This window comes from Salvelinus alpinus, chromosome 19 (assembly GCF_045679555.1).
Source record: "Salvelinus alpinus chromosome 19, SLU_Salpinus.1, whole genome shotgun sequence".
Lineage (NCBI taxonomy): Eukaryota > Metazoa > Chordata > Actinopteri > Salmoniformes > Salmonidae > Salvelinus > Salvelinus alpinus.
The window spans coordinates 43,253,725-43,264,756 of NC_092104.1; the positions used below are offsets into that span (position 1 = coordinate 43,253,725).

The window sequence follows — 11,032 nt, forward strand, 5'->3', positions numbered from 1 at the left end:
ATAAACAAACATGATCAGATATTCTGTGACCAATTTAGGGAACGTTTATTTCTTTTTATTTGTCTCAGCAGAGATCTAAACTTCTACTCATTTCAGTCTGAAATCGTACGTTAATAGTTTGTAAGATATCCATTTGTAGTACTTTTTTTGTGCCAGCACTTTACATTCACACTCGCTAATAACAGGGTAATAACTATGTTTTAACTACAGTAGTAGTTACCAATGTAGTTTCCCCCCAATCCTTTCCTGTCATCCCAATTAGCCCAAGGTTTGTTAATAGGAAGATGGAAGTTTCTATGTAATAACGCCGAATCAGTGCTGGAAAATGCAACATTACCTGTTCGTCTTTAGTTCTGCACTGTTAAATCCATTCCCCATAAAACTGTCATGTGGCCTTATTTAGTGCACAGTGTCTTAAAGTGTTCAAGTGACAAACAAAGTCCAGTTCATAATCAGAGGTTTCTTTATTGATAAAAAAAGATATGCACAAGATATGACAAGTGACATTCGGTGACGTGCTGTAACTTAACTAAAAGGAAAAAGACTTCTCGACGAATGAGTTATTGAGCTATTGGTTGGCCGGCGATTTGGTGTCACTTTACACTAAATAAGGCCACATGACGCGTTTATGCGGAATGGATATAATAGAAGAACTAAAGAGAAATGGGTAATGTTGCACTTTCCTGCACGGATTCAGCGTTATTACATAGAAACTACCATCTCTGTTTCCTGATACAAAACCATTGGCTAGTTAGAAAAGGATTGGATGCCATGTTATTATGCTGTTTTCAACAACCTGGAATGTAAAAGAGCTACCTTTTTGGTATGACAACCAATAAAATACAAGAGTTACAAAATATGTCTACGAATCTCTATGCCAGATATATCAGGTTTTATATGCTTACTTATGGGAGATTTACAAAAGCAAACACACACACATTTACAGAAATACACAGTCACTATCCATTGACAATAACAACGACAAGACAGTATGTACTATAAACCACACAATTATGATTCCAACGGATCTCAAACTACTGGACTGTTCAAATTGATCACATACAGTGTACAAATGATAGATTATACCAAAAAACATTGTCTTTCTGTCGAATTGGACCACAATAACCAGTGGGATGCAGTTTCTATGATAAATCAATGATTCCAATTGATGACAAAGTTAACCGACTGTGCATGCAAACTTGTTTCGGATTAAGTGCTGTCCCGTCTAATGGTGATGATCATTTTGGGCAACCTTGAGCACTGTGAGAGCTGTTTTAAGCAGAAAGTGACTCCCTGTTTTGTCTAATAGCATACAATAGTCTGTGGGTCGTTGCTGAGAATTCCCAGTTGGTCCATAGAGAATTTCGGTGGAAGTCCTACTGAAATACTTGAATGGGACCGTACAGCAAATCTTAGGAGTTCTTCTGTGAGATTTTGATAGTTACAGCCTTGACCTCTGTGTACTCCTGGAGGGCATACTCCCCTCTGAAACCCAGACACATGGTACAAACAATAAGGAAACTAAGATAAACGAATCGAATCAATTCATGTTGGTCTTATTCTAGAAATCTGGAAATCTGGAGTCACTCACAGTTCCCTCCCATTCCCGGACATTTTAAACCCACCGAAGGGACATTGGGTACTCATGGCATTGTAGCAGTTCACCCTATGATAAAGAGGAAATAAAAGGACCAGCTCAAATACCTTTGAAATACAAAATCTGGCAGCGTAAATTCACTTGAAACATTCCTTCAACAATGTGCGTTATAAGGATGTGATTATTGAACTACATTTGAGTAAACTGAATAATCCATAAATAATCACTTCCTTATAACCTACAGTGTTGAAGAGGTGTTTCATATGAAATCACGCTGCCAGGTTATAATGAGGTTTACAGTATTTGCACAGACCTGTGGTCTTTTGCCAGATGAAAATGTTGCCCGAACTGGTCAAAAGCTTTTGGAGGTGTCCGTACATACCACACCATGCCGGCCTGTAAAGCTGAGGACACGGTGAGGGCTTTGTCGATGTCATTGGTGAAAACTCCGGCAGCCAGGCCGTAATGGGTGGCGTTGGCCCTCTGAATTACCTCATTCACGCTGCGGAAACGCATGATCTGCTGCACCGGTCCAAAGATCTGAGCGAGAGAAGAGAGAGAAAGAGAGGAGGGGGAGAGAAAGAGAGTGAGACAGATCATTTGTGCATTCTCATGCGTGCACGTATGTATGTGTGTGCGTGCGAGAAAGAGTATGTTGTGTGTGTTTACCTCTTCTTTGGCAATACGCATGTCGTCAGTGACATTAGAGAAGACAGTGGGTTGGATGAAGAGGCTGTTCCGGTCCCAGGGCCCCCCCCCACACTCCAGTGTGGCCCCTTCCTTCTTCCCACTCTCGATTAGCTCCAGGATCTTATCAAACTGCTTCTGATCTATCTGCACCAACAAGGAGAACATCCGACAAATCATCACCACACAAGCTTTGACTGTCATTCTAAAAGTGTTAATATGAAAGCCTCACATCTTGCGACTTTGATATTAAAACTCACTCGACTATCCCAAAATGTTCGATGGTATTCAAATTTACAGATGTACGCGCTGCCACACGGCACATCTCCTTCATCAAGGCGAGGGTGGCAGGAAAACTAATGTTTCAGGTCCCCGCAACTGTACTGCTATTGTTATCTATTTGAGGAATAACAGTGTGTTCTACCACAATACCTTACCTGTGGTCCCTGGTCCACTCCTGGTACCAGTGGGTTTCCCAGGACCTTGTTACGGGCCTTTTCCGCACTGCGACAAACAAACTCCTCATAGATAGAGTCCTCCACAAACACCCTGGAGCCAGCCAGACAGCACTGGCCCTGGTTGAAGAAGAGACCACTGTGGGCCTGCTCCACTGCATACTCCACTACAACACACATACACACTCATGTTCATGAACACTTACTTGTATACACAGACACAAACTCAACGCATCCCAAACACATATAAACATAAACACACACAGACAGACAAGCATACGTATGCACAAACACACGCACGCACACACGCACACTCACAGTCACAGTCTGCGAAGACAATATTGGGGTTCTTGCCGCCCAGCTCCAGAGTGACACGTTTCAGGTTGCTGTCACCAGCAGCCTTCTGGATGAGTTTCCCTACCTGGAAACCACCACAGGGAAAAATGCTCAATTTACAACATAACGAATACCAAAACCCCCATCCTATCTGGCAACCATTCACACCAAAGGGGGAGGGCACTGGGCTGGTGGTTTAGGAGATAGCAGATTACGTCAGAATCTGGTCTAACAGAAAGGAGATGGTGAACTAAGGGTTGGGTGATCAGTGAAATGTGTCACGATTGAAAGTGAATGGGTCATTCTCTGAATACGTACAGCAGTTGATCCAGTGAATGCTATTTTGTCAATGTCCATATGATGAGCAATGGCACTGCCTGCTGTTGGACCGTATCCTGGCAGCACGTTCACCACGCCCGGAGGAAAACCAGCCTGGACACACACGAACACACACACACACACACACACACACACACACACACACACACACACACACACACACACACACACACACACACACACACACACACACACACACACACACACACACACACACGCGCACACGCACACGCACACGCACACGCACACGCACACGCACACACACACATACACACACACAGAATGAAAGAGACCAACACAACATGATCTTATTAACTCAGGTCTATACTTTAAAATGTCTGATTTTGGAATCATTAATTATGGACGTGCCTCAACAACATTATGCCATTAGCTAGTTCTACCAGCTCTCACAGTCTCACTTCAGAATGAGATGTTCCTCCATGTTTCTCAATCGTCAAATTCCGAAGTTCTTCCAAATGTCAAATTTCTAAGTGTTTAAGGTTAAGTTTAGGCATTATTTTTAAGGTTAAGGCTAAGTTGGTTAAGGTAAGGTTTAAGGTTTGGTTTGGGATATCAAAAACAACTTTCTATCACTTGATTGAAACTTGCAACCTTTGGAATCAGAAGCAGATGCTTATGTCCATCCGCCATCCCCATCCATAACGCCGAAACCTACTTGAAGATAACAGTGCTCACTGTTGCCCTAGTGGCCGGTTTCCACGTCATCTCCCGACGTCCTCAGACATGGATAGACGTCGAATACTGACTTACACAATGGGGGACCTGGCTGAGCTAGTCAAGGCAATGACTACAATGACCGCAGGAGCCTCTAGGGACAGAGTTAGGCGTAACTTCAAAGGTTTCACATAAGGGTAAAGAGCAGGGCCAGATTAAAACGGGAAAAAACACACTTCATCCTTGAGGTTGAGGGTGAGTAATAGTTGTTGAGTTAAGTGAAACATATCTTGAGGGTACGGCTAATGTGTTGTGAGAATACCTCGGAAGTATTAGAGGTGGATGTGCGTGTTCACATGTGTGTAGTCTACCTCTTTGATAAGGCAGGCCATGTGCAGGGCTGTTAGTGGTGTCTGTTCAGCTGGTTTGATGATTACAGTGTTTCCACAGCACAGAGCTGGAGCGATCTTCCAGGCAAACATCATCACAGGGAAATTCCACTGCATTCAGAGGAGCAAAGGTATGGGTTATATCAGAGCTGAGGACACGCGTGCACACACACACACACACACACACAGGGCATTTACTTACTGGAATGATTTGTCCACACACCCCTATGGGCTCGTGTCGTGTGTAGGTGAAATACTCTCCATCTGAAGACAATGACATGTGAAGGAATTTGGGCAATAAGTCTGCTGTTCTGTCCTTTGAAAGTATTTCATCATTGTTACAGTACCAGTCAAAGGTTTGGACACACCTACTCATTCAAGGATTTTTCTTTATTTTGACTATTTTTTACACTGTAGAATAATAGTGAAAACATTAAAACCATGAAATAACACATATGGAATCATGTAGTAACCAAAAAAGTGTTAAACAAATCAAAATACATTTTTGATTTGGGTTTTTTCAAAGTAGCCACCCTTTGCCTTGATGACAGCTTTGCACACTCTTGGCATTCTCTCAACCAGCTTCACCTAGAATGCTTTTCCAACAGTCTTGAAGGAGTTCCCACATATGCTGAGCACTTGTTGGCTGCTTTTCCTTCACTCTGTGGTCCAATTCATCCCAAACCTTCTCAATTGGGTTGATGTTGGGTGATTGTGGAGGTCAGGTCATATGATGCAGCACTCCATCACTCTCCTTCTTGGTCAAATAGCCCTTACACAGCCTGGAGGTCTAAGCGCAAACCAGATGGGATGATGTATCACTGCAGCATGCTGTGGTAGCCATGCTGGTTAAGTGTGCCTTGAATTCTAAATAAATCACTGACAGTGTCATCAGCAAAGCACCCCCACACCATCACTCCTCCATGCTTCACTGTGGGAACCACACATGCAGAGATCATCCGTTCACCTTCTCTGCGTCTCACAAAGACATGGCGGTTGGAACCAAAAATCCAAAATTTGGACTCATCAGACCAAAGGACAGATTTCCACCGGTCTAATGTCCATTGCTCGTGTTTCTTGGCCAAGCAAGTCTCGTCTTCAAATTGGTGTCCTTCAGTCGTGGTTTCTTTGCAGCAATTCGACCATGAAGGCCTGATTCATGCAGTCTCCTCTGAACAGTTGATGTTATTAAGATGGGTCTGTTACTTGAACTCTTCTAAGCATTTATTTGGGCTGCAATTTCTGAGGCTGGTAACTCTAATGAACTTATCCTCTGCAGCAGAGGTCACTCTGGGTCTCCCTTTCCTGTGGCGGTCCTCATGAGAGCCAGTTTCACCATTGCTCTTGATGGACTGCATTTGAAGAAACTTTCAAAGTTCTTGACATTTTCCGTATTGACTGACCTTCATGTCTTAAAGTAATGATGGACTGTTGTTTCTCTTTGCTTATTTGAGCTGTTCTTGCCATAATATGGACTTGGTATTTTACTAAATAAAATATCTTCTGTATACCACCCCTACCATGTCACAACACAACTGATTGGCTCGAACGCATTAAGAAGGAAAGAAATTCCACAAATTAACTTTTAACAAGGCACACCTGTTAATTGAAATGCATTCCAGGTGACTACCTCATGAAGCTGGTTGAGAGAATGCCAAGTGTGCAAAGCTGACATCAAGGCAAAGGGTGGCTACTTTGAAGAATCTAAAATATAAAATATCTTTTGATTTGTTTAACACTTGTTTGGTTACTACATGATTCCATATGTGTTATTTAATAGTTTTGATGCCTTCGCTATTATTCTACAATGTAGAAAATAGTAAAAATAAAGAAACACCCTTGAATGAGTAGGAGTATCCAAACTTTTGACTGGTACTTTATGTAAATACAATTGTTGATACACGTAATTTAATACAATAGATATATATATTCATGTCAACCAGGTGGATATGATCTCATATTTGTGAGATGGTCAAATTAAAGTGTTTGCGGAGTAACTCACCCACAGGAATGGTTTTGCCTTGTATCTTGTCGGCCCATCCTCCATAATAACGCAGGGTTTTAACAGTGGCCATCAGATCCACAAAGTACGCCATGAGGAAGATCTTCCCTGAGTCAAGAGCCTCCAATGTCTGAGTACATATACATTAAACAGACTCATGAAGAACTCCTCAGCAACATCTAGCAAATGCATAACAAACATTGAGCCCAGGTATGGGACATGTGGGACATATGGCTGTTGAGCACTTGCAGTGTTACACTGTGTGTGTGTGTGTGTGTGTGTGTGTGTGTGTGTGTGTGTGTGTGTGTGTGTGTGTGTGTGTGTGTGTGTGTGTGTGTGTGTGTGTGTGTGTGTGTGTGTGTGTGTGTGTGTGTGTGTGTGTGTGTGTGTGTGTGTGTGTGTGTGTGTGTGTGTTCCTCACAGCCAGTCGGAGGCGATCCCTCTCCACCAGGTCAGCCAGCCTGTTGAGCAGCAGCCCTCTGTCGGATGCGTCCATGCATCGCCATGGAGACCCCAGCTGGAAGGCTGCCCTAGCACTCTGGACCGCCTTGTCCACATCCTCCTGGGTACGAAAGTAAAGTTAGACACACACATGCACACAGACAGGCACACATACGAAAGTCACACAGATACAAAAGCACAAACACACACCCTCTTTCTTTCTCTCTCTCTTTCTCAGCCGTACTCAAAGAACCACACAAAAAATTGATTGATTGATTGTTTGACTAATTGACAATGTCACTCACGGTGTCTGCCTCCTCTACCTCACACAGCAGGTCTCCAGTGGCAGGGTTGTGAACTGGCATCTTCCGTCCGCTGCAGGACTCATGCCACTCGTTATCAATGAATATCTGATCTCCCCAAATCACATAAAGACACAACAGCAAAACAGATGACGTTAGTAAAAACCTCACTAATGAATATGCCATGCACACAGACCCAACAAACCCCAAGCTGGTGCTATACACTGAGTGTACAAAACATTAAGGACACCTTCCTAATATTGAGTTGCACCTCCCCTTTGCCCATTCACCCTCTGAATGGCACACATACACGATCCATGTCTCACTTGTCTCAAGGCTTAAAAATCATTCTTTATGCTGTCTCCTCCCCATCATCTACACTGATTGAAGTGGATTTAACAAGTGACATAAGTAAGTGATCATAGCTTTCACCTGGATTCACCTGGTCAGTCAATGTCATGGAAAGAGCAGGTGTCCTTAATGTTTTGTACACTCAGTGTATACTGTACACTACACACAAACACTCCTGTGTCAATGAACTCCTAACCTGATCCTAGATCTGTTTGTGTTGTCTTGCCAACTATGGGAATTGACATGCCAAAACATAACAAAACAGCGACCATGGGAGTTGGCTATATAGAGAAAACAGATCTGGGGCCAGGCTAATGAACGCCCTCCCTCCTGTCATCCATGACCACGGGCCTCTGGCAGAGAGCATAGTTTTCCATTTCAGGGAACAGACTCCATAACAATGAGTTAGATTTTTATCCTCAGTAGAGCATGTTTTATAGCTTTGTCCTGACCAGATCTCTGTTTATTGTAAAAGAAAGATTAACCTTTGATTAAATCCTTTCACTTGATTAGATGCATCTGAGTGTTGTTAGTAAGTCAATATATTAAAATAATAAATCGTGGTTACTCTACTGTAATAAACTTTCTGATAAGATCACAGTAAACAGTTTACTGACTTCCTCTGCTCCTGGGAACCATCTTGCCAAAGGGATGTAAATACCACACTTATTCTACTACATCTCCAATAGACAGACAGACACACACACACACACACACACACACACACACACACACACACACACACACACACACACACACACACACACACACACACACACACACACACACACACACACACACACACACACACACACATAAAGTATGAAGAACTATTAATGAAATACGCAATTATAAATAAAATGCATCAGAGCATGTAGACGTTTAGACAGCATTTTGTAGCTGAAGATTTAGATAGGGGACATCTGGAAAAAGACTGGACTTCACAACATACTGTGTGATATTCACTGTAGCAAAAGCTTTTTCTCCAGCAAATATACTACAAAACACTCCTAAAACTAATAATGCATAGATGATTTTAGCAGCAAAGTACTCCACAAAATTCAACATTTAAAACAAAAAGCAAAAGAGAATACATAACCTACACAAACATAATGACATACTACATTAGCTATGAAGATTGTTCCAGCTGACCTTAGTGTACTGGACCTCCAGGTCAGGGACGGGCATGGGCATGGTCTGTTTGGCTGGCCCGGCGTCTCCGTGGTCCGGATCATGGTCCTGGTGGTTCTGGCAGTTTCCTGGCTCGGAGCTCATGTTGCCCTGTTTTCCTACTGGGACAGCAAAAGGTGAAATTGTATGACACTGGGCTGAACACATGCCCCTCTCCCATCCCACCTACCGTCTCCTGCCCCTTCCTCTCATTGAGAGGCACTGATTGGACAATAGGCAAACCTGTGGAAGGGGGTGATTTGCATAGTTCAACCTGATTGGAGGGATGGTAAGAACCTGTGAGAACTTCACAGTGTCGGGTTCTATCAAAGAGACGTGGTTGGTGGACATTTAAGTAAATCAAACCGACCAATCAAGTTTCCAAACTACAAAAAGAGAAAGGCTACACACGAAAGTAAAAATAACACAGTAAAATCTACTAAAAGCAATACAAGCAATGTGTGTGCCCGTGTGAGCGCGCATAGTACTCGCAAGAGCAAGTGTGCAAACGTTGTCATCCCTATATAATTGTCTTCCCTGCAGAATATACCATATGAAAATTGTGCCAAATTAGATATTGGCATCTGCTACTGCCTCACACTAAGGGGTCAGAGGTCGCGACTGGCACCATAAAGTCGGGGCTGGCGGTGCCGGCTCCAGAGCCCTGATCTCATCTCATTAGGCTACAGAGGGAACCTGAGGACAGCAGGGTCATGTTTATTAGGCACTAAATTAAACAAAACAGAGTGAAACATGGAGGAACTACCTGGACAAAATGCTGATTTTAGTTTTCCATTGCAAAATGTTTTGAAAATGTTTTCAGTCCACTTTTTCAACCATCATTATCATGTCACCTGGGTTGCGTTCTTTTGGCATCACATGGACTGAAACAGGGAGTTGAATGAACACACCACTGTTTAGTTATTGTACATGAATTACAAATGTATCTTGTCGGACAGTAGTTGGCAAATATGTTGATAGAGCTGTTTATTTTGTGACACAAATTTTTTGACCACAATAACATTTGACTGTTTTAGTGACCCAGGATTTCATTGCTAGTCATGTGTGTAACATTTTCAATTTAACCATTAGTTCAAATTGTGTCTTAAAAAAGTTTATTTGGAAAAAATACTTTAGAAACAATGCATCATATTGACATTGTGTTTGCATGAACATTATTCTGATTGTAACTGATTGTAACTGATTCTGCATTTTGAAGCACTACTTGAGAAATACACAGAATTCAAAATATATTAGCCTATTATATTTAATAGATAATAGTTCACAGCAGCCTTTTTCATAATCGGCTGACATTCTTATAAAAACCAAAGTCACCTATAAAAAAAACGGAACCATTTGCATGTACTCCTGAAGAATAAAGTTAAAGTTATTTTACTGTCTTCACTTGATGTGAAAAGTATTTTTAGTTTAATTTTAAAATGAAATCCAAATTGTTTCTGAAACCAAACTTTATACCTAACATAATTATGGTATGAGAAGAAAAACAGGTTATTTACACAAGAATAATGTACATTTATTATAACTTAATTAACATTGACTTGTGACGTATGGCATTAGCAGACTGTGAGAAACAAATAAATGACTGGACGCAGTGGGTATGGACCTGAGTTTGGCTGTCTTACCTGTGCATGCAGATGGTGCACCTGCAGATTGAATGTTCTCAACTCCAATCACCGGCATGTCTTCAACTCTCCTCACTTCAGCCCCAAATTTCAGAAAGGCAAAAGTACACAACGCAGACCCACCACCCTTCTTATATAGTTGCACTCACTGGTAAAAAAAGCCCCACTTCTTACTGGGACCAACAGAGAACCACGTAGCTGTCGCACCCACCAGGGACCCACGCCTTTGGGCCCATACGCTAATCACTGTTCAAACAGAACCAATCCCTATTTTCCACTTTACACACCACGCTTGTTGTACACTGGCCGCGAGGCAAGCACGCATACCGCTCAGCTTCCATGACCGTGAAACGCAGCATGTCATTTTTGATGTGAGGGCCACCTCTTGTCTTTCCCCGTCACCTTTGCATTGGTCCAATCCACTTATCTCTGCCGAAAGGGAAATTTAAAAAAGGGACTAGTTTTACACCACTTTGGGTTATTGCACGCCCGATTTGGAGGCGGTAAACGTAATAATTGGGAAGATTTTAGCATTGATAAGGGCCCCCTGCTGGCACGCTGTCTCCCAGGAACAATACCATCGCATAACTGTGTCTGGTGCGGCTCTATTTTGGTGTAGCCTGTCTGGAAAGACGCAAAGTCCTT

General features: G+C 42.5%; 1 protein-coding gene across 2 annotated transcripts; it reads right to left on the reverse strand.

Moving 5' to 3' along the window:
* Positions 1–29: 29 nt before the first annotated feature.
* On the reverse strand, positions 30–10,792 carry LOC139545660 (aldehyde dehydrogenase 1A1-like). 2 transcript variants are annotated; one of them, XM_071353652.1, is made up of 14 exons: positions 10,388–10,792; positions 8,727–8,863; positions 7,227–7,331; positions 6,902–7,042; positions 6,481–6,610; positions 4,681–4,742; positions 4,461–4,589; positions 3,394–3,507; positions 3,058–3,160; positions 2,722–2,906; positions 2,267–2,431; positions 1,980–2,137; positions 1,592–1,666; positions 30–1,485 (listed from the first exon to the last, which is right to left on the reverse strand). In XM_071353652.1, the coding sequence occupies exons 1-14, from the start codon at positions 10,443–10,445 to the stop codon at positions 1,413–1,415; spliced, it is 1,635 nt and encodes a 544-aa protein (XP_071209753.1). In that variant the 5' UTR covers positions 10,446–10,792; the 3' UTR covers positions 30–1,412. The 2 variants fall into 2 exon arrangements, with proteins under 2 accessions (XP_071209753.1, XP_071209752.1); XM_071353651.1 differs by having other exon boundaries at positions 8,727–8,866.
* Positions 10,793–11,032: the final 240 nt, after the last annotated feature.

Excerpts from the sequence above, each read along its gene's own strand:
- LOC139545660 (XM_071353651.1), bottom strand. The coding sequence starts at position 10,445 with ATGCCGGTGATTGGAGTTGAGAACATTCAATCTGCAGGTGCACCATCT. Across the intron at positions 4,590-4,680 it reads TGTGTGGACAAATCATTCCA|TGGAATTTCCCTGTGATGAT; the intron begins GTAAGTAAATGC and ends CTCTGAATGCAG. Across the intron at positions 2,138-2,266 it reads TGCGTATTGCCAAAGAAGAG|ATCTTTGGACCGGTGCAGCA; the intron begins GTAAACACACAC and ends TCTCTCGCTCAG.